At 48.6% G+C, this 26,879-nt stretch overlaps 3 protein-coding genes across 20 annotated transcripts in view; 1 reads left to right on the forward strand and 2 right to left on the reverse strand.

Annotated features, from left to right (window-relative positions):
- The window catches only part of caska (calcium/calmodulin-dependent serine protein kinase a), a 152,907-nt gene extending 147,881 nt beyond the window's left edge, over nucleotides 1-5,026 (forward strand). For all 9 annotated transcript variants that reach the window (XM_077001368.1, XM_077001370.1, XM_077001367.1 and 6 more), the window contains 5 exons: nucleotides 3,032-3,112; nucleotides 3,190-3,270; nucleotides 3,371-3,573; nucleotides 3,822-3,905; nucleotides 4,678-5,026. In XM_077001368.1, coding sequence (XP_076857483.1) covers nucleotides 3,032-3,112; nucleotides 3,190-3,270; nucleotides 3,371-3,573; nucleotides 3,822-3,905; nucleotides 4,678-4,854 — 626 coding nt within the window. In that variant the 3' untranslated portion in view covers nucleotides 4,855-5,026. The remainder of the gene's footprint in view (nucleotides 1-3,031; nucleotides 3,113-3,189; nucleotides 3,271-3,370; nucleotides 3,574-3,821; nucleotides 3,906-4,677) is intronic.
- A 4,160-nt stretch (nucleotides 5,027-9,186) lies between these two features.
- Nucleotides 9,187-12,132, reverse strand: nyx (nyctalopin). Its single transcript, XM_077001161.1, has 3 exons — nucleotides 11,763-12,132; nucleotides 11,539-11,600; nucleotides 9,187-10,667 (listed from the first exon to the last, which is right to left on the reverse strand). Exons 2-3 carry the CDS (start codon nucleotides 11,558-11,560, stop codon nucleotides 9,307-9,309), a joined length of 1,383 nt encoding a protein of 460 aa, XP_076857276.1. The 5' UTR covers nucleotides 11,561-11,600; nucleotides 11,763-12,132; the 3' UTR covers nucleotides 9,187-9,306.
- A 906-nt stretch (nucleotides 12,133-13,038) lies between these two features.
- ddx3xa (DEAD-box helicase 3 X-linked a) lies at nucleotides 13,039-26,795 on the reverse strand. 10 transcript variants are annotated; one of them, XM_077001382.1, is made up of 23 exons: nucleotides 26,410-26,795; nucleotides 24,757-24,808; nucleotides 24,493-24,540; nucleotides 23,882-23,938; nucleotides 23,370-23,462; nucleotides 23,210-23,281; nucleotides 21,636-21,719; nucleotides 20,947-21,123; nucleotides 20,665-20,803; nucleotides 20,403-20,519; nucleotides 20,184-20,283; nucleotides 19,961-20,096; nucleotides 19,729-19,826; nucleotides 19,469-19,567; nucleotides 19,210-19,370; nucleotides 18,916-19,060; nucleotides 18,565-18,709; nucleotides 18,160-18,210; nucleotides 16,935-17,116; nucleotides 16,734-16,851; nucleotides 16,420-16,573; nucleotides 16,176-16,300; nucleotides 13,039-15,913 (listed from the first exon to the last, which is right to left on the reverse strand). In XM_077001382.1, the coding sequence occupies exons 1-23, from the start codon at nucleotides 26,452-26,454 to the stop codon at nucleotides 15,822-15,824; spliced, it is 2,490 nt and encodes an 829-aa protein (XP_076857497.1). In that variant the 5' UTR covers nucleotides 26,455-26,795; the 3' UTR covers nucleotides 13,039-15,821. The 10 variants fall into 10 exon arrangements, with proteins under 10 accessions (XP_076857497.1, XP_076857496.1, XP_076857498.1 ...); XM_077001381.1 differs by having other exon boundaries at nucleotides 23,882-23,941; XM_077001383.1 differs by lacking the exon at nucleotides 23,882-23,938.
- Between the last annotated feature and the right edge of the window lie 84 nt (nucleotides 26,796-26,879).

Raw genomic sequence — 26,879 nt, forward strand, 5'->3', positions numbered from 1 at the left:
TAAGCTAGCACGACCTGTAGCGGGACATGTGGCATGACCTGCCTCCCAGAAGCACCGTGTCCTGCTTGCGGCTGGCGTCCCGTGGCGGGCCACACCCCCCCTGCCATCGGGGGAATAGCATGCTCACCCATAATCCCTTCTCATACCACATTCCCACTTCATTGCAGTGATGAGTCCTCAACCCTATGGGGGGAGGGGGGTGTTGGTCTGGTAAATATATTGCCCCTTTTTTCGGTAATTCATCAGATTCCTCTTCTGTGGTTTAACTGCGTTAAGCCCCGGGTGTAGGGTTGGCTGACGGCCCTCACCCCGTGAACCCGGCTCAGAAGTATAAGTGAGCTGTTATTAGACATAAAGGCGTATTAAGGATGAAAGATTTATGCCCTTTGGTGAGTCTTTGAAGAGCCTAATGCAAAGTAGATAAATCAAATAAGATCCACCTTACTGGGGTGGCCATGTAGTGGGAGTTTGTGTACACAGCTTTATGTTGATGTTTGAGGAGAAGATGGGGGAGGTGATTTGCTCCATCTACAAGATGGCAGCCGTAAATCAAACCCCAGGATGAACTTTTCATGCTCGAGTCCGTCCTGCCGCTAGCGTTCTGCTCATTCACTAACCTGCCTGTTTTCCCTCACCACTCCTCTCTAAAATGGGACCTTTTGAAAGGTGATGGGGGGGTGGGGTGATGATGGGGTGATGGTGGGGTGATGGTGGGGGGGTGGTGGGGTGATGGTGGGGTGGTGGGGTGATGGTGGGGTTATGGTGGGGGGGGTGTCGGTTGGTGGGGTGATGGGGTGGTGGGGTGATGGGGTGGTGGTGGGGTGTTGTGGTGGTGGGGTGATGGGGTGATGGTGGGGTGGGGTGGTGGGGGGGTAATGGGGTGGTGGGGTGATGGTTGGGTGATGGGGTGTTGTGGTGATGGGGTGGTGGGGGGGTGATGGGGTGGTGATGGTGGGGTGGGGTGATGGTGGGGTGTTGTGGTGGTGGGGTGATGGGGTGATGGGGTGGTGTTGTGGTGGTGGGGTGATGGGGTGGTGGTGGGGTGATGGGGTGGTGTTGGGGTGGTGGGGTGTTGTGGTGATGGGGTGGTGGTGGGGTGATGGGTTGGTGGGGTGATGGGGTGGTGGTGGGGTGTTGGGGTGGTGGGGTGTTGTGGTGATGGGGTGGTGGTGGGGTGGTGGGGTGATGGGGTGGTGGTGGGGTGTTGGGGTGGTGGGGTGTTGTGGTGATGGGGTGGTGGGGTGTTGTGGTGGTGGGGGGGTGATGGGGTGGTGGGGTGGTGGTGGGGTGTTGTGGTGGTAGGGTGGTGGGGGGGTGATGGGGTGGTGGTGGGGGGGTGGTGGGGGGGTGATGGGGTGGTGGGGGGGTGATGGGGTGTTGTTGTGGTGGGGTGGTGGGGGGGTGATGGGGTGGTGGGGTGGTGTCCTCCCCTGTTGTGGCTGCTCCGCCCGCTGACACATTATGGATGCTGCAAACCTCACGCGCGTGTTGCGTAACGGAGTTTTGTCCTCAGCCTCCCTCCCTGGCTCCTCCCAGGCTTTCTAAGCCCCTCCCCCCCCCAGCAGCCGTGCTAAGCCGCGTGAACCATGCTAAGTCTGTTTGTTTTTCTTGTTTGTGTGTATGTAAAAGCCCAGTGTTGTAGCACAGCTTTGACTATGAGCCACTGTTCTCTGTGTTGACTGTTGTGCTGTGTCTGAGTCACAGCTCAATGACCCTGCACTGTCCATTTTTCACGCTGTCTCCTTGCGAATGGCCTCTGTGCATGTAAGTAACACTCTCGCCACTGTGGTCTGTCCTTCTCTAGACTACGTTTGTTGTCATGTCAGCTGTGAGCATGTTCATCCAGCTCTCACGTGTGCTTATCAGGGACTGTTTCTGTTGAATCAGCAGAACCAAAGCTCTGAACCTGCACTTCATGCACCGTTTCAGTGTGTGTGTGTGTGTGTGTGTGTGTGTGTGTGTGTGTGTGTGTGTGTGTGTGTGTGTGTGCGCTCATGGGTATATAAGGGTGTGTGTTTCCCATCTCCGTGTCCGTTTGATGAGCTTGTTCTACATCCTGAAGCCGTTCGATCATCCGTGTCCCCTCACAGGTCCACACGCTTTCACACGCTTACACGTGACACGAAGCTTCCAGTCAGCGGCACGTCACGGCCCTGCTCGGCCTCCCTTAAACGGCCGCGGCACGCACACACACACACACACGTTCCGGGTCGTGTGAGAGCCCGTCATGAATCATTCACGGCGTCTATTCTCAGTGTAAGCGGAGACGGGGCCCGGGTGTCTCGTTTCCCACGGCAGCTCCGCAGACGGGCCGTGTCAGCACCGGGCCGGGCTCCCGCACACACAGCCCTCACCAGCCAGCGCGCCTCTGCTCCGGGCCTCAAATGCCACCCGGGTCACACCTCTCCTCCCTTCGCCTTCACTCTCAGTTACACTTTTTCCCCCCCGTATCACCACTTCAGCCTCCATGTCCCAGTCTCTCCAGACCAGACCCCCCCCCCCCCCCCCCACGGGCCCTGGACTCTGGTGTCACTCAGATGCAGCATCAGCACAAGGCTGGCCTCCCCGTCCGCTGGGCAGTGCTGTGTTACATAAGCGGGGCCAGGCCGACTGGCCTTACAGCTCCACACCGGCCCTGGAGCCCCTGGACGTAACTATGTGCCCAGGCAGCAGGGCTGGAAGTTCCCCAGCTAAATATACCTTCACATTCTGGCCCTGGTGCCCGGAGCAGCCCAGGAGGGCCGTGGCAGAGCAGGGTGCTGGTCTTCTCCTGCCTCCACGCACCTTCAACCACTTTACAGCACTGCACAGCGCAGTCTGATGTCCCTTCACAGCTCGACCTTTTCACCCCTGTCCCGAACTCGCACGTCTGTTTCTAGACAGGTCTCTGATCTAGACCTCCCTGATCTAGAAGACCGCACAGATATGGTAGCTGGTTGTGGGGTACAGAGTGCATCTCCGTGCATGCGAGATGTTGACCTTGTCCTAGGACTCGGACTAACCCCTTGAAAACATCTCCTGCTCGTTCCAGTGTTCGATCAACTAGATCTCGTCACGTACGAAGAGGTGGTGAAAGTGTCGGCGTTCAAGCGGAAGACGCTAGTGTTGCTGGGTAAGCCAGGCGGGAGGTTGGCGGGATTATTTCTCTCGTGATTACGTGGAGTCCTCACAGCTGTTTGTTGTCTACAGGGGCCCATGGGGTTGGCAGGAGACACATCAAGAACACACTAATCACCAAACACCCCGACAGATTCGCTTACCCCATCCCACGTAAGAGCGTCGCCCGACAGTCCACGCACCACAGCGTGCCGACCCTGTCATGGCTCCGGTGCAATGCAGATGTGCTTCTGAAACCTGTTTCTCCTCACAGACACGACCAGACCTCCAAAGAAAGACGAGGAAAACGGCAAGAACTACTACTTCGTCTCGCACGACCAGATGATGCAGGACATCGCCAACAACGAGTACCTGGAGTACGGCAGCCACGAGGACGCCATGTACGGCACCCGGCTGGAGACCATCCGAAAGATCCACGAGCAGGACCTCATCTCCATCCTGGACGTGGAGCCGCAGGTTGGGGCTGCCTCTAACGTGCTGCCTCTCACGCGCTGCCTCTCACACGTGCTGCCTCTCACACGTGCTGCCTCTCACACGTGCTGCCTCTCACGCGCTGCCTCTCACGCGCTGCCTCTCACGCGCTGCCTCTCACGCGCTGCCTCTCACGCGCTGCCTTTCACGCGTGCTGCCTCTCACGCTGTGTGGGGTCTGCCATGGCGCTGTAGTGTAACTTTAGTGTTGTTGTGTGGTTATTGTGTGCCCAGGCGCTGAAGGTGTTGCGGACGGCAGAGTTTGCCCCTTACGTGGTTTTCATCGCTGCACCAACCATAACCCCAGGCATGAATGAGGTAAAACTGCCCCTCTCTCGCTCTTGCGCTCTCTCTCTCTCTCTCTCTCTCTCTCTGTCCTCCCTCTTCTTAATCTCACCCCTTCTCTGCTCCCCACCACCCCCCCCCCCCCACACACACAGACACACTCAAACTGAGACATGACTCCACACTTCAAACTGGTTTTTGTGATGCTGAAAACCTGCTGTAATTACCCCATCCCACCCCTTCAGACTTTCTTTGAGTGTCTCTCACTATTACCCTCTCTCTGTTGCCCTCCGCTACATCTCTGCGTGTGTGCACTGGTTCTCATCCCTCGTGCGTTCCCTCCCACTGCACACAGACCCCCAGGTGGTGCAGGAAACTGCCTGTAAGTATGACAGGAAGTCAGTTTGATTCTAGTGTGGGTCTCCTCCCCCATTAGCCTGTCAGAGACACTGAGCCTACCATAGACCCATTCAAGGAGCCCGTACGCCACTGCAGTCCACCCTGCTCTGTGGGTCGTGACCTCCAGTCTGTCTCTGTCTTCACGTCTTCCCCAGCTCTGCTCATGAGAGAGACCCACTACGGTTTCAGCTGCTTTTTACACAATGTCAGTGTCGCAAAAGAAGGATAAATATTTTTTTTAAGCTTGTGGTAAAAAACCAGATGTGTGTCCATCGTCTCGTCGTGCAGGGGCTGCTTTTTCTTTGCTGCCTCCCCTGGAAGTGTCTCCTTGTGTCTCCCCAGCCCCCTTCATCATCCGCCCCTCCCCCCGCTCACTCTCTCTCTCTCTCTGGCCCCTCCCCCACAGGACGAGTCACTGCAGCGGCTACAGAAGGAGTCTGAGATCCTGCAGAAGACCTACGCGCACTACTTCGACCAGACGGTCATCAACAACGAGATCGACGAGACCATCCGCTACCTGGAGGAGGCCATCAAGCTTCTGCGCACCACAGCGCAGTGGGTGCCCGTGTCCTGGGTGTACTAGAACAGTCCGACCCGGCCCAGACGGCGGCCCGGACACCCAGCCTCACAGCGATGCATCTCAGCAAACAAACGGACAACCAATTAAATCATCATTCCTTAGGCGGGAAAAAAACAGAACAACAAACAAACAAACAAAAAAAAAAAACGCCTGTTTTTTCAGAAACCTCATTGTACGTGATCTGAAGTCAGTCCAGTCACAGCCCCTTACAAACCACATACACATATTAAAAAAAATGAAAGTATGATTATTATGTCCTTATAGGTAGGATGCAACATTTTGTAGACTATTCATTTAAAGAGACAGTATCATAAATAGCTTCTTTTATCCTATTAGCTCCCAGTCAAGAAATCCTGCTGGTTGTTCTAGTGCTGCTCGGCCTTGGAGAACACAAACACACTGCAGCAGTGTCTTCACATGCCTCACTGGGCCCCAACATGGGCCCCAACACGGCTCCCCAACATGGTGCCCAACGCGGCCCCCCAACACGGTCCCCAACACGGGCCCCACACTTTAGCAGCCTGTCTCCCTCACAGCAGTCCACCAGCCCCCAGATACTGTCTCTCTAAAGAGATACATACATAAATGTTTTAGTGATGTCATGCATGTGAAGGTTTGGAGGTTTACATGCTGTCGGTGTTCCCGGTGTCAGACGTCACCCGACGCAGAGAACATTCCATTCGTCTGGCCGAACTCTTTCAGACCAAGGGAAGCCAGTGGAGTTTGATGACAGAAGACCTATGCACATCCTTTGGGCACGCGGGGACATTTTTGGGCAACTTTCTAAACAACTTTCTACCGACCATGTAACAAGATGTTAGTGGTCTCAATTTGTCGTAAGATCATGGGGTATGAGGATAAAAAAACAAGCAAAAAAAAAAAAAAAAAACACTCAAACTATATTGGGGTTTGCCATTTCAGAAATGTGTTGTCAGAAAGTATTAATGTTTTACCTGAGATAAATCAAAAGGAGAAAACTAATTCCAGATTTTTATTCTGTGTAACTGCTTTGAACCGAGGTGCACGCTCTCATTTTGCAAAGCGAACTGTGTTGCAAAAGACGCCTGGACTGTGCGTCTGAATGACTGTGTGTATGACCAGCCATTTCCTCGAGACTGCCCTGTGTGAATTCCTCTGCTGAGGGCCAAGCTGCCCGTCAGCATGAACAGTTTTTTAAATACATTTCCTTTTCTGTGGTGAAGCTCTGTGGTGGTGTCTGCTCTGTGCTTTGCGTTGGCGGAGGTCCAGGAGATGGAGATATTTTGCTCCTGTGGCCTTTTTCTCTCTCATGTTCCCCCTGAAGCTGTGGTAGGTCACACCCTGCTTACACGTCTGAGCAACTACAAGTGGAATCTGCTCAGGTGTGTGTGGGTGGCAGGAGACCCCGGCGTAAGTGAAGGTGCGCCGTATATACACGGGTGTGTGGTTAGTGTGTGAGCGGAGTGGAAAGGCAGATGATTCTTCTGTTCTGTGTTCAAATAATTCTGGAGTCAGTCCGTTCCACGTTCATCACACTCCACTCCAGCTTTTCTTATTCCCAGCGCTAAGTCGCTCCTCTGTGCTCTGCAGTCTCTCCACTCCAACTCTGCTGTGTGTGTGTGTGGAGGGGGGAGGGTGCTTTGACAGTTATGTACTGACAGGGTAAGCTCCCTTTCAGCTCAGACACACACACCAAATGTTGGCAGCTCAGTTCTGTGTGTGTGTGGGGGGGGGGGGGGGGTATTGGGTCACTGACTGTACAAACAGCAGGCATGAGCAACCTCTGTTGAGGACTGTCAAGCTACACTAGAAGTTAGGACATCCCAACCTCTAATGAAAACGTAAAGGGGAAACTAAAGGAACTATTTAATATTAGGTTGTTAAGAGTTCAGGCGTATGGAGAATTGGCATCACGTTCAAGCCAAACGGTTCTGCTGTGATCAGGTAAGGTCAAAACGGCAAAGCACCCGTGTCCTCTTCCTCCTGCACCCCTCAGCCACAGGACAGAAATCAGGGCCTTCTATTACCCTGAGCCACCCCTCTAACGGTCATTAGATGCGGGGTTCTGTGCTCTGACCCCCCATAAACCAGCTGCCAGCACTTTTTACCCACTGACATTAGGTTCACTCTGTCTGGCCAGTGCAGTTCTGGCCTACTGGCTCTGAAATACAGCACTTACACGTCCGCGTGGTGCTGCCCTCACAAGACCGTGCCATTTGTTATCATTTAATTCAAGTATAAAAGCTGAATGAAGACCAGACTGTCCTAGTTTCAGTGCTGGGGCATCACTGCCTGTAAAATGCCTTCTTTATTAATTCAGCAATGGTTTACACAGCAGCTCACTAACTAGTGACCATTGTACGTGGATGTAGGCCTATACATGTCACAACTGACCTGAGAACATGATTCTTAACAACTATCACTATAGTGATCTATAGTGTATGTTTCATGCTAACTTCAATGCTAACCACACAACTGGTATGTTGGGTGCTGCACTGTGTAGACCTCACCACCCCACATCTAAGTATTAGGCTATGCCGATCCGGTCTACGAGGCTGATTGATTATCTGATCGCAGATTACCCGATGGATTAATCACCCAAGATGGTCACAGTTCAGAGTATAAACGCACATCGGATTGGTGCTGGACACGCTTTATTGAACAGAACCTAGCGAGGTTCAGTGTGGGAATAACAATATATATATATAACAACTGGACATCTGACCCCACGGTGACATAATTATTTGCACATTACGTGTTCCAGGATGTCTAGATATGGTCCAGGATGTCTAGATACGGTCCAGGATGTCCTTTGACACACAAGAAAAATAAATACCAAAGCTGTGTGTTCGTGGAAAACACTGCTAGATGGAGCTCGCTGTAGCCCTGCTTGCAGGATGGAATGATGTTGGGACCCACTGCGTTAAGTACTGGGGGTCCATCTGGTAGTGTACAGCCGTACAGTGGCAGTAGTAAAGTCAGGACATTTGGTTCAGCTTGAAGAGCAGAGTGCTGCTAAGCTTAGCATTAAAAGATTAATGCATTTATTACAACCACACACACACAGTTACTCAGCTGAAACATTATAGGAGCAGCATGCATGTAACTCTATCTGCTACAGGCAGCGGCAGGAATTTCATGAAACATCACTGCTCGAATTATATAACGGAGCAAAGCATGAAGCTGTTTGAGGTGCACGTGTTGAAACATCTGTGTGTATAGTTGAGTTTAAATGCTACACCTGCAACTACTTGTCCACTTAAAAACTTTGTTTAAAGTACAGGTCAAATATTTATGCAAATAGTTCTAGGCTACTGTCTAAATATATATATTTTATAATGTCTATGGGTGCAATGAATAATTGACTGATCGACGTCCAGTGATTGGGGATAGTGGTAATTTAATCCACAGGTATCAGGGCAAAACAAAAGGACATTCTGGGAATGGGGTAGGTAGTGAAATATCTCCTAACAGCGGGGTAGCAGCTTAATTGAAAACGTTCTCCGCTTCTCTGCTAAGATGTTTTTCTTATTGCACAAATTTCTAAATTGCAAAAACATTTACAACTCTACGCATGCCCAAAATGTACTGCAGGTGAATACATTTGAATGATTTATGGGTTTGTTCAGTCTCGTTCGAACTTGTCTTTTGGGGCACAACACCGGCCCTAATGATCAGCCCTTTATTAATCACCTTATAGGGGGACTATGTTTACATTAGGACACATTTCTGCATGTATTTCACTGTCTACACAGCATTCTGGAAGGGGAGAAATGGTGGAATGGAGTAGAAAATGACTTAAAAGAGTAACTTAGAGTAATGTGACTCTTCTGCCTGATGGATGTCTTCACCCATGAAATGTGGTGTGGAGTGGAGCTGTGTCTACATCACAGCATGATCTCAGCTGGCCGTCGGGCTGGGGTGTCAATGGGAGATCTACTGTCTTGTTCTTTTATATTGCTGCTGCTATTTTGCTGATGCTTGGCTTTAAAAAATTTGACAGAAAAATGTGAAAGGAATTTTTTTGTTATCGTTTTAGCGGCAGGAACGTTATTTGAATGAAATATTGCCTCTATTGTTAGCTAGGACATGTCCACAACAAGCCCGAGCTATGTTTAAAAGCAGATAGTTAAATAAGATCCACAGAGTAATTATGCAACCCACAATCCAAATCAAGTAATCCCTTCCACAGTGGACAGATTACTCTGTAATAGTCCTAATAATGATTTCTGGTTCCTGTATTTATCCCTTCACTTTCCATATATTGTATAGTGTAGTATGCTACTTGTATGTTGTAAAAAAAATTCCATATAATGTAAAAGGTTTTTTTTTTTCTTTTCTTTTTCCAAACAAAATCTTAATTCGTCAGTTCTGCGGCAGATATATCCTCATGTTGATGAGTCACACAGTCTCCCTCTCTAGAATAACTCGGTGCACCAAGCTTTCGGGGGCGGCAGAGTTGAACAGAGAGCCTGTCTAGACTCGGCTGTAGAACAGGCATGCCAGCAGTAGTGTGAGGCAGGTGCTGGGAGCCCTGCAGGCAGCAGAGACACGGTGGTCCTCCGCCCCCACCTGTGTGCCGTTCCTCAGCTCCTCCGTAGAGTTCACCGTCTCCTCCCTCAGCTCCCGCTGCAGGAGCTTGGAGAGCAGCATGTTGAACTTGTTCTCCGTGGTGGGGTAGTCCGGGAGCGCCGTCGTCAGGTTGAGCTCGGCCGGGTCCACGCAGGTGCCGTTTAGGCGGGTGTAGACCACTTCACTCAGGTCCAGACCGGCTACCGAAGACGGGGACGCACATGGGATGTCCCTCACCAGCCGGTAGTTGTCCATCCACTCCTTCAGCCACTCCAGATCACAGCTGCACTCCCAGGGGTTGCGGAACAGATACAGGTGCCCGATAAAGTAGATGGGCTGGAAGACGTTGAAGGGCAGAGTGCTCAGGTTGTTGCTGTTGAGATGCAGCGTCACGAGGCTGGTCAGGTTCTCGAAGGCGCCCTCCTCGATGAAGGAAATACAGTTCCTGTCCAAGTAGAGAACCTCCAGCTCCACCATGTCACTGAACCAGCTCCTGGAGATATTGGTGAGAAGGTTTCCACCCACGTTCAACATCTTTAGACGACTGAGGCCCTTGAAAGATTTTGGCGGCAAGTCGACCAACAGATTGTCGTTCAGGTAGAAGTTCTCCAGCTGACGCAGATCCTTAAAAGCCTCGTCGTGGATGACGCTGATTCGGTTCTCCTGGAGGTTGAGATATCGGAGGCTGCTGAGGCCCACCAGAGAGTTGTAGGCCACCGCCTCGATCTTGTTGCGCTCCAGGTAAACGTGCGTGAGGTTCTCCATCCCTCGTATGGCGACTGGAACGCGCCTGAAATGGTTGTGGAAGCAGAGAAGTTCCCTCATGGCGATCTGCTCCACGAAGATGCGCTCGGGCACGCTGAAGAGGTTGCAATCGGAGAGGTCCAGGCGTACGAGGCTCTTGAGCGAGGTGAAGGTCCTGGTGTGGAGGTAGCGGATGTACTCGTTGTGAGCCATCTTGAGCTCCATGAGGTTGGGCAGGCCTTTGAAAGCGCCGGGCGTGATGAAGGAGATGTTGTTGTGGTTCAGGGAGAGCGACTTCAGGGAGGGCAGGGTTCCGAACGCTCGCTCGGCCAAGAACTTAAGGTTGTTCTTCTCCAGGTTAATGGAGGAGGCCTCGCAGGGAAACTCGTTGGGCAGCTGGACCATGTTGGCGCGGTCACACAGCACGGTGCAGCTCTTCTCCGCCGTGCACATGCATCTGGGCGGGCAGGAGCGGGCACACGCCCACAGCGCCGCCCCGGGGGGCACACCCAGGAGACACACTGGGGGGGGGGGGGGGGGGGGGGGGGGGGAGAGAAGAGCTTTCCATGGTGCCATCTTACGTATGCTCTTAGCTTTCAGATGAATCGGCTGGTGTTTATCTTTTTTGTTTGTTTGTTTTGAGTGAGACAGAAAGAGAATGAGTGAAATATGAATTGTTAAATAGAAGCCCTGCTGTTCGTCACGTTAATATTTTATGGAGCCGTTATTAATGATTGACCAAATTAGAATGGAAAGCAAACGAATTTAGAAACACACTTCAGCAGGCTCATAAAAAATTATGAATTATAGAAATCAAACAAAAACTGTTAGATAGAGAAGCCTGGGGCGGCATTTCTCATGACTGCAGTGACCGTTGACTAACCGCTTCAGTATTGTGCATTATACCAGGCATGTTAGTAGTGTTGGATAAATTACTCTCATGTAAGTCTCAATTATTATAATTACGCAGGACTAAAATATCTAGTCGCCATAGCATAGTTACTTGTTAAAGGGGTTTTGATTTCTCCCTCGACAAGCATGAGAAGATTAAACAGGTTGAGTGTTAGCAGGAACTGTTTAATGTAGCGAGAGAATAGCAGCAGCTTCTCATCTGAGGTAAAAGGCAGATTAAAGCTTTCCCAAGCACAATCTTTGAACCTGTATAGCACTTTCTATACTTTTTCTATACAATTCCATAAAATATTCTATACAATTAAATTATATACAATTTCTATATAGCATTTTTTATACACTAATGCTTCATTGTTTAAAGTAAATCACTGAATCACATGAGCTAACATTCATTGTGGTTTACTGCCAGTCTCATTACTTTCATTTTCATCAAAGAATTTTGAGTCGTACTAGTAGAATTCAAAGACCTGCTGTTCTTACCAGTTGTAAGAATGAGAAACATGACGAGTCCTTTTCACTTGTGGCATGTCAGAGTTAAATGTCTGAAAAGCAGAATGAGTCATTTTTTCATTTCATCGGTTATAAGCACAATATGATAGTGTTTGGTTCAATATATATTTATGTTTCTACAATGACAAAGGTAAATCTGACCACTGCTATTTCATCACACAAAAAGCTTACAAATATTAATATATTACACTTACCTGCTCATGAGCCCATATCCACCCAAAATGAAAACTTGTAAAACCACATCCATGACTGCCATATCATACCGTCAATACCGTGTGGCCAAGTGAGTATCTAAATGGACTCAAAGCTCCTATAGTTGAGATGATGTGTGTGTGTGTGTGTGTGTGTGTGTCACAGCTACACTCCATTTCCAAAAGCCATCAGTTAATGGCAGAAAAATCCCCTGGCAGGCTGTGGGATTACAGCAGTCATACGCAGGCCTGTGTGGTGCACAGATTACATGCTGCAATCTTCTTACACCATCCAGTAGACTGTGGCTATGTGGCACCACAGCAAACTTTTCAGGACACCTTAACAGCTGCTGAGAATCTATTAACGCCCTCATTAAAGTTGTTACTGCTCTGGCCCACGTGCCTCCTGATTTTGTGAGCCGAGGTTTAGTGGTCTGGAGGCCCAAGAGGGCCAGAGCTGAGATCTACTGGTAATGTCTGTTCATTGTTTTACCTTGAGGAAAATGGCAGAATACCTAAACTACTTTCTGATAATTACTTGGAAATGTAAAAAATAATAGTATAAACATATCATTCATAACAATATCCTAACAGCAGCAGGATAACTATTCAAAGTGCAAGATGCTGGTAGTATCATTTACAGCATTAATTACTATGAGCAATAAAAACCAGGTAAGCAATAACTAGTTGTCAGCCATCCAAATTTGTCTGATTCCATTTCACTAACGTTGGAAAACGTTTCTGAAGTGTGATCACATCCTTAGGGCACAGTAACTGAGCATGTAGTTACAACCTGTACTGAACAAATTATGAAGAAAAAAAAAAAACACTGAAAATGATCAAAGATTCTAGATCAGGTTAAAGAAGCATATACCAAGTCCTCTTCAGAAACTGGTGAGGATCAACAAATGACACCTCCAGTCTAGTTTGGATACATTTTCTTTATTTACTTTTTTTTTTCCTTTTTGAATAACAATTAGCACAAACTTGTAGTGACCAAAGTGTTAAATCAAAATGACCATTTTACATTCTGCAGCGTAGCCACCATTCACTTGGACAGTTCTACACTCACTCTTCTCCACAGCCCCAGTCACACCAGACAAGAGCTGTTGGCGAAGGGTCAAAGAAAAGTTGTGTTCAAAAATTTGAATTCATTTAAGCACAAGCCTTTAGAGTCTAATTGTATTTAGATATGATAGACATGTCCACACTTTTCACTGGTATACATTTTATTTTTAGTTAGTAGTTTAAGTTGCAAATAAGACAAGGGACAATGGGCTCAGGAAAGAATGAATTTATATATTGTAAACAAATGTGAGCCAATCGAATTTCAAACTTCAGCAGGTTTTAGCCACACGATTAACAGCTGCTACATGTTTTCTCCAAATTTTATGCTACATTGAACACTTTAGAAAACATGCTTTGTTTTTGTATTTGAATTACCATTTCAAACTTTTATTTTGGTAAAATCATACAATAAATGCACAGCTGAGTCTTCTCATGCAGTGCATAGCTTCTACACTACTACATAAAGCAAATACTAAATCTAAAGTGCTCTGGGTTGCTCTCAGGAAAGCTAGCAAGTGATACGCTTCCTTCCATTTCTGCAAGATATGAATTCAATGTTGCAAATGCACAGTAAGACTTATTGCTAGCAATATCACTTGCTAAGTGCTCCTCAGAGCCCCGGACCCAGAGGCACCGTATATGCAAATGCAACAATACAGAAGAACCACATGTTTAAGATTGCCATGTGCCAGACATTCACTGAAACAAAAAACCTTAAACAGAACAAAATCCAATTCTAAAGAAAACAAATGCACACATCTGGAGAAACTGGACATTTTTTGCATTGATACATTTAAGAAATTGTTAGGTCATTTGAACATTTTATTCCAAACCTTGGCATGTTATTATTCCCCATTAATAATTTTGAGAGCCAATTAGAAACGTGATAGAAATATGGCCTATAGGCCTTCAACAGCTGTGGATACTGACTGAGTCCAATATGTCTGAAACATTAAAAAGCTCACACTACCCCGAAGTCGAAGTATAGAAATTTCACGCACACAGGTGACATTCAACATTCAAGTGCCAGTGTTTTTGTACTGTCTTTTGGTCAAGTTTCTTGAAACTTTCAAAGAATCACTTTGAGGCTTATAAAAATAAATATTTCTCAAAAAATGCTTAATAAATTACACAAAACTAGCAGCAAAAGTAGAATCTAGAAATCTGTGTGCAAATAGCTAAATTCCCCCACTGCTGATCCCCCTGGTCCCAAATAAATCCTGGTAAATATTGAGATCCCTTCCCCTTTTGTAAACAAGCTGCGTTTCTCTCTCCCCCATCACATGTGGAAGCTTGAGGACACGTACTCAAGACAGTTATATAAAACTCTAGATGTGCAATAAAATAACTCTGTAAAACTTGATGGGCACAACGTACACGGGCCTAGACCTAACTTAAGTAGCACCATTCATCTTTTAAGTTCTCGATACAGTCAGTGCATCCGCTTGAATTCATCATTTTCTTAAAAAATGTCAAGGCACAACACACTTGAGAAGAAAATCTATTGCACTTAAGTTAAATGCCTTTTCCCCCCTCTCTAAGGCTTCCTTCCTCTTTAAAGGAAGCAGAAAGCTGGCTCCCAGGCCAGCGGTTAGATTACGTCAGAACAGATGAACTCCAGGAGACGACAGCATTAAAATGTACCACAAGGAGGGGAAATCTGGCCTTCAGACACTACACAGGTGATCTTGGCCACCAGGGTGCAGTACGGCCCGACTGAGCCACGCGCCCAACTCCGAAGACCCAAGCTTATCTGTCAACGCCTCGTGAACGAACACCCTGCGATCTCCAAACACATCTGCCCAGGGAAAAATGAGCCATGCCTCCAACGCAGCTTGAAAAGAGAAAATGTTTGTAATAAAGTAAAGCCTGTGACAGAATTTGTCCTCTGTCCTTGACCAAAAAACAAAACACTAGCATGCGTATACAACCAAAGAGGCCATGACATGAGGCACGGCCGCCTTGGTATCATGGTCCACTTGAAGCCATTTTGAACTTTGCCTTCAGGATGGCAGGCATATTTTTGTTTTTTTTTTTTGGGAAGAAACATTTCTTCAAAACGGTTTCTCAACAATTCACCTCTTTTCCTTCAAAATGTTTCAAGAAAAAAAAACAACAAAAAACCCCGCCCACTTACAGTGGCTAGTATGTGGTAACTACTAGCTGCCATAACACTGTCAAGTCAATTAAAAGAAGTGGAGTAACAAGTTCCAGCACTGTATATTTTTACACGACAAAGTGTAGTTAACACAGAGTGCTCAAACCACTTTGTCATGAATAGTTTTATATCACAACTGGAATGGCCTTTTTGAAGACTACCATATCCCTTAATAGGTGTCTATCCAGGATAGAGTGAGCAAAACTAAACAAAAAAAAGAACTGTTCCATTCAACAAAGTTGCCACACAGAGGAATCACCACGTGAATCCAACATTTCTACGCTGGTTCCATGAGCTGTTAGTTCTCTGGCCAGTATTGTAGGCAACATGATATCCCTGTGACAATTTGAAGTTCAAATGGAATCGTGACTCACTCAAGCCACGTTATCCCGTTGTTTTGCCAAGGTTTGATTAAGTACAAGCTTTTATATGCCTTTACAACATAAACAAATTGAGCTCTTGGCCAAGTTCATTCTGTGAAATGAAGAAACAAAATTCCTGTCTAAATTTAAAGGCACAGTACATGAACATATAAATGATCCTCGGTTTCTTGTTTTGTTTCTACACAAAGAAAAAAAAAAGTGCAGTTGAAAACAGTCCAAGATTCTATATCAAACACATAACTGTCCATCTTGCTTCCTATCTAGAAGGTGACGCTCTGATTCTGCCATGGGACGTTCTCTCTCTCTCCAAGCTCCATTCAGAATGCAGACAGAGGATCACAGCGTGTAATGTACCGCGAGTTCTTAAAGCTACACAGGGCGTAGAGTCTGGCTATGTTAACATGTGGTTTCCATTCTGTTAGTTTGGCATGGTGGCCCTCTGCACAGAGACGTCTAGTTGCCCCACCAGTCCACCTGGGTGTAGCTTCCACTGTAGTTTCCATAGCTGCCCCCGTAGCCATCGTTGCCAAAACTTCCAAAGCCACCTGAGAAAAAGGCAAAGAGAAACAAACCAAATCAACAAGACTTAACCAATATTACTATTACTAATATATAATCAAAATCAAGATTTAATATTTAATTCTGCATGGACCTTAGAAAAAAATAATTTACCAACCATCTTCTGGAACCACTGGAGGTCCAAACGAGAGGACACGGACTGTATCGTAGCAAGTTAGCAACATCCTGCTCTGACTTTTGTCATAAGTGAAATGATTCAGTACTCAGTACTGTCCCGGAGGTACTTACCCTTATTACCACCAAAACCCCGGCTGCCTCCGTGAGTCCCGGCACTGCGGACACTGCGGCTGCCGAATGCGTTTCCACCCCCGGACATCTGACGGTAGTCTCTGGCCCCGAAACCACCAGAAAACCTGCAGACCCACAGAGCAGGGAGCGTCAGATCACTGCAGCGCCGTGCAAGTGAAAGCGATTGGCCACTGTGAAGAATGAAGGTGGGGTGTGTGCGGGTGTGTGCGGGTGCGGCCGGCACCTCTTGGAGCGTCCCCGGCTGCTGCTCTTGTGCTGGTGCTCAAACGCCAGACTCTCCAGCCAGGACGGGACCTCCTGCTTGGCCTCCACCAAGATGTCCAGCAGGTCTTTGGTGATGTTGCTGTTCTTGTCATTGTAAAAGGACGTGGCCAAACCTGGGAGAAAGACGCGCGTGTCCAGTTTAACGAAGCAAAGCATCGTCCCTCGTTCACAGGTCTCCGTGGCGAGCGGCCGCGACGATGTGGTCACCCCCCTCTCAGACGCAAAACTTAAAGACGTTTTGCGACGCGCTACGGCGCGAACACCGGAACTCACCGAGGTTTCCTACGCGGCCGGTACGTCCGATGCGGTGGACGTACTCCTCGATGTCGCTGGGCAGGTCGAAGTTGATGACGTGCTTCACGTTGCAGATATCGAGTCCTCGAGCGGCCACCTGTGACAGAGCGGGAGGACGTGAGTGTCGCCGCCCACGCCAGAGCGCCGCGAGCCTTCAGACAACCTCGCGCTGCTACTCACGGCTGTGGCGACCATGATGGGGCAGCGGCCGGAGCGGAACTGGTGAAGCGCCTCCTCGCGGTCCCTCTGGGAGCGGTCACCGTGGATACTGGTGCAGGCGTAGCCCTCGCGGTAGAGGAAGTCTTCCAGGGCGTCTGCACCCTTCTTGGTCTCCACGAACACCAGAGTGAGGGAGTCCTTACCTGCGGCCAGAGAACATCGTGAGGGCCGTGTCCGACTCCGCCGAACAGCGCTCACGGATGATGGCACAAAAGTAAGACTGCTTTGTACTGCTGGGGTGCAGCAAAAATATAAATGACAACTAAAAACATGCCGGGAAATACCAGGGCATTTACAGGACTGCACTGGCAGACAACCATTAAGTCAAATTCCTTTCGCTTGGTTGAAAAAACAAAACAACAAATAAAAAAAAAAAACAAAAAACACAGCACAGAGACAGAAACAGGCCTTTGGCATCACTTAAAAAAAATCAAGACAACAAAAATCTTGGAGGGAGTTATAGTGGGTTCAATGTTTGTCACAGCCTAAGATCCGTCTTTAATGGTCATCGCAGCGCGGCGGGCGGAGGAGAGGTGGGCGAGTCAGGCGTGATGGAGGCCTTCCTCTCACACGTCTCCGCTCACCCCTCGGCTTCTCTCCGGCAGAAACAGCAGCAGCCTTTGCTTAGATAATGTTGGCATGGTAACACTGACTGACGAGGTTTCTCCACATGCGTGTGTGTGTCTCTGCGCAGAGTTGCTATGGTGAGATACAGATGAGAAGCTCAGCCAAGCAGCCACTCACATTCATCTCTACCCGATTAACCTTGGCTGTTGTGCTGGTAACCATGGAAACACAGAATCAAGAGCTTTTTTACTTTGTCTCGTCCGTTACAAAAGGACACGTGCGGCGAGTTAAAGCAATGGGTCGATTTCGATAAGAGCACTTTCAAAAATGTTCAGCTCCACGACTGGAAATTTTGCTACCATGATTAGCCATGGTTTCCAGTAGCAACATCCAAATGAGTGAAATGAGTCACACCGTGGGCAAAAAGATAAACATTACATACCAAAATGAAAGCGATACCTCTGACAGAGACACGGGTCTGCAAGACTGAATGTTTCAAACAAGCATCTTACCCAAAATGCTCAGCATATTTTAAGCATATGAAGGGAAAATGAAGAACTCAAAAGGAGGCTGATGGAATGTGGATGTGTTTCATGGTGTCGGTCTGATCCACACTTACCGGGCCTCTCAGGAGTTTCAGTGGCATTTTCCTGAACCTCACTTGGAATGACTTCAAATAGAACCAAATCTCCCAGTAAACTCCATGCATCTTTCACCACTCCAAATATTTTTTTCTTAAAATAAAATTCTTTACTGTACTAAAGTAGAAACTAACAAAAAAGCAGTAATCAAAAATATACCTCAAGATACTACAGCATAGATTTTATGGACTACATTAGACAAGATTACTCAACGCCAAATTCTGCAACAAACATTGAACCTTTCAATACCCCCTTAAATCCCCTGACTGTGTCAATACCCCCTTAAATCCCCGTCATCTTAATGAAGCCTTCACAAACTTCCTACAGGCACTGCTCTGTTTACTGCACACACTACAGTCTAGGACAGGAGGGCGGGGCTCTACCTGTGGCGTTGAGCAGATCCAATAGGAACGAGCGCTTGTCGCTCTCCTCCACCCACACCACCTTCTGGGTGATGTTCTCCGAGGTGGAGCCCACACGGCCCACAGCGAGGAAGATGTACTCCTCCAAGAAGTCGCGGGCCAGGATCTGCAGACACAGGCCCCATCACCCCCGCTTAAGCCCCTTAATGCCATCGGACATTAATGCCCCTTAATCCAATAGTCATTACCTACATATTTGTGCCTGTTAAAATAAACTTAATGTGCAGTTTGTTCTAGATCTACAAAGACTCTACTGTGAGCTTAAGCGTGTGTGTGTGTGTGTGTGTGAATGAGACCTGGACAGTTTTGTACCTGGATCTCCTTGGGGAAGGTGGCACTGAACATCATGGTCTGGCGCACACCTTTGGGGGGCATGGTGTCCTGCTCCACGATTCGTCTGATCTGCGGCTCAAACCCCATGTCCAGCATCCTGTCTGCTTCATCCAGGACCAGGTAGCTGGTGGCAGCACACACACACACACACACACACACACACACACACACACACACACACAAAAGAAGCAAAGAGCGAAAAGTCACCCAGTGACGAGACACGGTGTATGCGCTGCAGCAGCTGTGGGCCGCGTGTCCCGGGCCTGCGCTCACTTGCAGTACTCCAGGCCGATCTTGCCACGCTCCATCATGTCCACCAGCCGGCCGGGCGTGGCCACCAGCAGGTGGCAGCCCCTCTCCAGGTCTCGGATCTGCTGGCCGATGTCGGCCCCTCCGTACACCACGCACGGGCGCACCCGGGAGCGGTACGCAAACTGCGGCAGGGCAGGGACACACAGAAGACTCAGGCACGAGGACGTCAGAGCGAAACCCCTCTCATAGCTGCCAAACACGAGGAACCGGTTAGACATACCTTCCTGGCTTCGTCATAGATCTGAAGAGCGAGTTCTCTGGTCGGGGCCAGGACCAAGGAGATGGGATACTGCTTACGCCGCCCATATTTTCCATTCTCCTATTAAAGCAACGACGTTATTACTTTCCCAGTGTGACTTCGCCAAAGCAATTACACACAAACAAAAACTTTTAAACACGTTTTAACCTCACACACCATTCTAAATATTCTGCTGAGTGGCTAAAACGATTAGAATGGATCTGTGGCGTATAAAAAGGTACCTGGCCGCTGGCTTTAGAAGCTTGTAGAGCCTCTCCAGGACCATCAGTGTAGATCTGACTCAGCACTGGGAGAAGGAAGGCTGCGGTCTTCCCAGAACCTGAGTAAACACAGCACACGAGCCATGAAGCACGATGCCAAACACCCGCCACGTCCACCATCGCACCGTGCGCTCCTTCTCTCCAGGAGAGGGTGGCTGGGGCGTTTGGACCGCCACCAGAGCAAACGGGCTACCTGTCTGAGCGCAGGCCATCAGGTCCCTCTTGGCCTTAATGATGGGGATGGCGTGCTTCTGCACGGGGGTGGGTCGAGTGTAGCGGCTCAGCGTGATGTTCCCCATAACGATCTCCCCCATGTCCACGTCATGGAACTGAAAGGCGACGGGAGTGCAGGCCCGGTCAGCGCACGCACCGGTACGTTTCGTAGAGACGGTTCGAAAAAGCTCCGGCACACTTACATTGTCGATAGGGCCCGGACAATTGTTTCCGGTGGCCTCCACAGGAATGTCGTCATACTTCTCAAAGTTGATCCCTGTGTTACTTCCAGAGAATAGTTCACTGGGAGAGACAGAAGGACAGAAAGATGGGAGGAAAAGACGGAAGAGGGAAAAAAAAGGCTTAAAGTGGCAGATGGACTTTTTTGGGAGGTGTAATTAGCAGCAGGTTGTGGTACGTACTGTTCCACGCGCTCGTTGGGAGGGGTAGGCTTTGACCAGTCCTCTTCATCCCTGGACTCCTCCACCCACCGACTGTTCCCCATTCCTCCACCACCACCTAATCCTCCACGTTCATACCTGAACAAACACACCCTACCTTTTCACCTCTATTTAAGACGCCCTCGTATTGCTGAATCACGTGCTCCTGACACTCGGAATCATCTTAATAGAATACTTCGAGCTTTTAAGGTTTCGCTAAACACGCCAACCTTCCGTGTTTTACCTCCCCCTTGATCCTGCTCCTCTGTCGTTGAAGAATGTAGACTTGCCCCTATCAGAACGTCCTCCAAAGCTGGAGTAAGCTGCGTCTCTGTTCACACCTGCACTCCAGCCTCCATCTTTGTTTTCATAGCCTCCATAGTCTAAAGAAACGATTCCAAATGAACGATCACAACATATTAGGATTAGAACAAGACGAAAAGTTTGTAGTGTTTGTTTACATAGAAAAAAAAAGTCTTCAAACCATTTTTGTTTGTTTGCAACTAGAGGAAACGTCATTGTTTACTTGTGTTATGCATGGGCTGGTTGAAGGTGGCTCCACCCCTGTTGCCACGGAAGTTTCCGCGGGTACTCCGATCGTTGCGAGGCGGACCGCGTCCGAAGTTTCCGCCGCCGTTCAAGCGGCTGTCGTGGTATCCGTTAACAAAGCCGTTGCTACGGCCGCCATCCCACCCGGGAGAGTCTTCCGCAGAGAGCAGAGAAGCACATGAGAGGACAGCAACTGGGACAGCAGACTGTATTTTATACATCTGAAGGAGGGGAGCCAAAAGCCAAGCCCACAATCAACTGGTCTCACTGGTCCTGACTGACCGAGCAAAAGTTGTCAAAACGCAAGAGAGGCAAAGTAGTCTTGCTTCAGCAAAAACAGCAATTTAAGTAAAAAAAATGAAGAACCAGATAGACGGGTTTGCACCAATGGTTCACAAAGGCAGGCTCCGTTTTGCTGAAACACTCGTCTACACACTCTGACCAGAAATGACACTCCTGCTATGCAGGCCAGGAGAGAACACACTATCAAACGATCTGTACCATGCCAGAATGTCACTATCATCCCTTCACAGCACACCGTCGGCACAAAAGCCAAACAGACCAGTCTACCAGGCGGCCGAGTGTCCACCCCCACGCGAGAGGCAGCCCGCTGGGCCACGAGCCACCGTGCCATGCCATGCTTCCGCCAGCTGCTCTAAGATTTACCACAGCGGTCAGCCCAGCTGAGCACACTGGCCGCGTCGTCATTCCCGTCGGTGGTCACACTGCTGTCAGTGTGCGCGGGGGAGGCTGGAAGTGACACACACAGGTATTAGCCAGAACCTGCACCGGGGGAGGCGCGCACACACACCCTGCATCAACACCACCACGCGGGAGGTCAGGCGAGCGCTCTCTGCGCGGCACACGGATTGGCCACGCGCATCGAGGTTGGAAGGGACATCGTTACAAATACGCGAGCTTCGGTAGGTCTGCTTTCAGAGTGTGTTACTTATCCTGAACCACTCAGCTGTAAAAAATAATCATTTAAAAGCAGTCTAGTTACAATGCACCAAACCAAACACACATGTACTGGATGAAGAGAGAGAGAAAGAAAAAAAGGCTCAACTAGGATAGGTTCACCAATTCAGCCTGGTAAGCTGTTGGGATTGTAACGTCTATATCAGGTATCACCAAATGGCGGACCGCGGTCCGGATCCGGACCCGAACGCCGTCCTGTCCGGACCCAATCACATTCCTGATTAACTGGATTTTAACGGGAGACTATATTTTAAACCGGAGAATTTATTTTCAGACGTTACGATCACCACCCATTTGAGTGTTACGTTCGCCCCCCCCGCTCAACAACTTTCGTTCGCCACCCCCCCCCCCCCCTCCCCCCCCCCCGCCGCTCAACAACTTTCGTTCGCCACCCCCCCCCCCCCCCCCCCCCCCCCCCCCCCCCCCCCCCCCCCCGCTCAACAACTTTCCTTTCGTTCGCCACCGCGGACCCGGACCTAAGGTCTGAGCTATCTGCCAAAAATGGACCGCGGAAAGATTTAATTGATTACCCCTGGTCTATATGAATACTTCACTGGAAGGCTATCCTGTACATGACTTGCATTGCAATAAAATGCCAATGTGTAAGAGTTCAATATCAATCTGAACAGGGTAAAAAAAAAAAAAAAAAAAACATCTGAACTGAAAAGCTTAAGTACTGGAGATTTGGGACAGAGTTGGCCTAAAATAGCTGTCTGAAAATAGTATTACACTTTTGAGCCAAGCCAAACTTTAAATTATACGTCAAGGACACTACTCAGCTACTCAGTAAATACAGAAAAGAATTGTGTTTTGCTTATTTCTAGCTAAAGATGTATATTGCTACTGTTAAGAATCTACTGCTAAAAAGTAACCCAAAAAAGCATGTCTATTGTGAAAGGAAAACCTGTACATGCCAATAGTAGAATTTTTCTTGCACCAACTAGCTGTTCAAACCAGATCCCCCCCCCCCCCCCCCCATATCTACAGTTCGGGTTGTGGTGAGCACAGTTCTGTCACACTTGCATAGGTTGCAACTCAGTCAAGAGCATTCACATAAATTTAGTATCAACAAATCCTACGAAAAATAAAGAAAGATCATGCAGCGAAAGCAAGCCTTCACGTCATTTATTAGAGCATAAATTAGTCTGAGAAGTCTGCCAACTTCACGTTCTCGTTCGGTCAAGTCATAATGCTTTAATAGATCACTGGGTACAGCACTGGTCAGCAAGGCACACGTCCCATGCAGACACATGGAGGTATACCACATCTGTCTGGCCAGCCCCCACTGTAGGCGTGACAGAAGGCAAGCTCCTGGGCTGGGAATCTTGGGTAACCTAAGCAGAAGCACAGGGCACTAAATGACAACCCCTGGCTCCACAGTGAGAGAGATGCAGGAGAATGGAGGCTTACTCTAATAGTTACCAGTCCTAAAGTCCTCCCATCCAGTCTGATAGTTATTTTTGTTTCTGCTGTTTCTCTCGGGGTGCCAACTCTGAGGAAACTGCTTGGGAGAAACTTGTGCAACAGTTTCACAGTTTTAAAAAAAAGGGGGGGAAAAAACACATTTGTTTTTAAAAAATGGCAGCAAATGGTGTACTGCGTGTGTGCATGTACAGTGTGAGCCCTCTTCCTGCCCTTGCACATTCATAGACTTCACTGGAAAAAGAGAGGAAGGCGCACAACCATGGCTACGGCCTAATTATGGAGAGCAGGGGGAAGACAAAGCACAAAGAACTCTGGCTATTCCTCCATCAGAACACTAAACTGAGTCAAAGACGTGTGCACCTTCACCTGTCCAGCAAGCTAAGATCACTGACTAGGAGCCCTGAGCTTTAGATTTTGGCCCTTACGTATTGGCTCTTGGCATGTAATTAAACTTTCATGCATTTAAGAATGCAGAGCACCCTCAGCAAAAGCTGACAAAACAAACTTACAGCTCAGTACTGGTGGCATTGAATAACCGCTCTGTCTACCAGAGGAATAAGCAATTCCTGCTGTGAAAAAATGAAAATGCAGTCAAAGTAAGAAGAAGAACGCAGAGACCAATACAAGAACCAGTAGCTTGGGTCTTATGGAAGGTGGTACATAAGTTTCTTTACGGTGATGTTAAAGCAATAGCCAAGAAAGTGTCTGAACTTAAAAATGAACAAACAAATCTCCAGGTCAGCTTCCTAAAACAGAATGAATACGACTTTCAGCTCAGATTTAAGTTTGCAAACCAAGCAAAATTGTGCCGATTAAATTAAGAATAAGAAGTTTTTTAAAGCAGCTTAATTTTTAATACCAACAATCATTTGAATGTCCCAATTAACACAGCTATCCTCAAATATACCAGTTAAAAACATACTAAATTGCATTTGTGTAACTGTGCAGGGAAACTGATTGTGAGCCATATCCTCCAAAGTGATTCCAATGTCTTACAGAAAAGGTCACTGTCAATATATCCAAGGGGAAAAAAGCATAGGCTATATTTAAATATGCTTCATATACAGTCTTTCCATTTTGAAGAAATGCTAGTTGATGGTGCCAAAACGAAAACACCTACCATTCTTAATGGCATCTTTGTTTCTCAAGTGTGGAGGAATGTAGCGTCCTGGGGGTTTATGGGGAGAGAGAGGAGAGAGGCACATTAATTTTTTGCTAACATCAGCTGTGGACTAGAAATCAAGTCTAAATCTGAAATGCACAAGCAATGCCAGATAACTGCACAGACCAAACAGAAAACATCTATTTATGTAAAAGAAATAAAAAACAGCATGAAATGCTTTTAAACACATGCATGCTCAATATTTAAGAAGACAGAACTTACTACCAGTGCCTCCACCCTGCCCATCAGCAGAATTCAAGTCTAGGGCAGAAAGCTGGAAAAGACAAGATCAAAGATAATTCATTTAAATAAAGAAATGTACATCTTATAAGTAAAACATTTCATCCTCGGTAACTGGACGACGTTAAACATGTGACCACATTTACTGGAGTCCATGCTGAGGCGCAGGAGTGCCAGTGCTGGGGTCATTTGACATGTATATGTTACATCAACACGAGCAGCAGCTCCCCAACACCACCTGCAGCCGCTTTAACCCGGCAGGTTCGGCCGCTGCTGCGCGGTTCCATCGCTGCACCTCTGATTGGTGGGACTGCGCCATGGCGCTTATATTGGCGCAATCTTCACACGAGGGTCTGATTCTGGATGAATGTGTCAGAAGCGAATAATGAACGGATAACGAGTGCCGGTCAAAGCAGTGGCGATAGACCTCCCTCAAAACTGCGCATTGTGGCCCCGTACAGGCTGCCGTGTACCGATCAGATGGCTTTGCACGACATCAGCTCACTCTTATGGGAAGATGGACGGACGTACAGTTAAAGGCTTCACTCGCCGTCAGTAACATTAGACCGAACTGCCGCTCATTGACTGAAGCGAACAAAATGTCGGACGAATGGTGGTGGGGTAGTAGTGACAATATGTCAGGAGGAGGAGGAGGGGACCAACACTGCAGCCCCGTCGCACTGATCCTCACATTAAACCCCCCAGCGAGATGGTCCACATATGCAGCAATGCACCCATCCAGAAGGACCACGACGCCGGGGGACCTTAATGCGGCTGCCGGCAGGTCTACCCGGCAGGTCTCCGCAGAGGTGGCCCATTAGCCGGCTCACGTCCGGGCCTCCACCGTTATTTGGGTCGCGATTACTAAAAAACATTTTTACTTTCTTCCCACAGATGTGTGCTGCATCTCCACCCAATGACCCCGCTCGTTTAATGCTGCACACGCACATCGCTGCTCAGCGGCGTTATTGTAGTTACACGAGCGGCCGGCGAGTAACTTCACCCTCAACCCCGGAGAACTAGCCTGGACCAGCTGGTGTAGTTACCGCCACACGGTTAGAGACGGCGGCGTTTAAACGTGTCGGGCGACGGTTCACCAGCGACAGCGGAACATCACTCATAACATCACTCAGGGCCCGCAGAAGGACAAGACGGTCCTCCTACACATCACCGCTAAAGCACCACACAACCTTAGAAACGGTCCCGGCGGGTGTGAGAGTCGGCTAAAAAAGCCGGAAACATGATACCGCTGCCAGTTAGCCTAGCATACGCTCGTGAGGGCTAGCCCGGCTAGCTTAGCATACGCTCGTAAGGGCTAGCCCGGCTAGCTTAGCATACGCTCGTAAGGGCTAGCCCGGCTAGCTTAGCATACGCTCGTAAGGGCTAGCCCGGCTAGCTTAGCATACGCTCGTAAGGGCTAGCCCAGCTAGCTTAGCATACGCTCGTTGGGGACTAGCTAACCTAGCTTAGCATACGCTCGCGAGGGCTAGCCCAGTTAGCCTAGCATGCGCTCGCGACGGCTAGCCGGCCAGACTCGGGTCGTTATCTATCTACGCCAGGGAGCTTGACGACGTCGGCCAAGTAAATTCAGTTTGAGGTTCGATGTCACACACGGTAAAAAAAAAAACAACCCACCTGCTGATCTAGACCGTGTGGATTGTCGACGACAACATGACTCATAACTAAAGAAAGTGGTGAGGATTTACTCCTTTACACAGAAGGGTTCCTTTGTTAGCGCGCGCCAGCTAGCAGGGTGAGGGATCACGGCCAAGTCCGCTTTACCGACGACGTCACTCGTCTCTCCTTTATCTTTGGTCGAGTGTGAACCGAGCCCCAGTTAAGCAAATGTACCAAATGTTTGTTTTTTTTTTTTGCTTCCCCCCTTTTTTTCCCCCTCGTCGATTCTGCCTAGCGAATAAAAATCGTAAGCCGACGCTACAAAACAGATATCCTAGCTCGCTAAGTAACTGGACGTCTCGGTTCTGTCGGCCACCTCCACCAGCACCTTGACGTACTGATCTGTTCTGAGAGCGGAATGGAGCCGAGCGAGTCCAAGTCTCGCGAGATTTCATTGGTGCCGGCCGCAAACGTCGGCAGTAAATATC

This window comes from Brachyhypopomus gauderio, chromosome 4 (genome assembly GCF_052324685.1).
Source record: "Brachyhypopomus gauderio isolate BG-103 chromosome 4, BGAUD_0.2, whole genome shotgun sequence".
Classification (NCBI taxonomy): domain Eukaryota; kingdom Metazoa; phylum Chordata; class Actinopteri; order Gymnotiformes; family Hypopomidae; genus Brachyhypopomus; species Brachyhypopomus gauderio.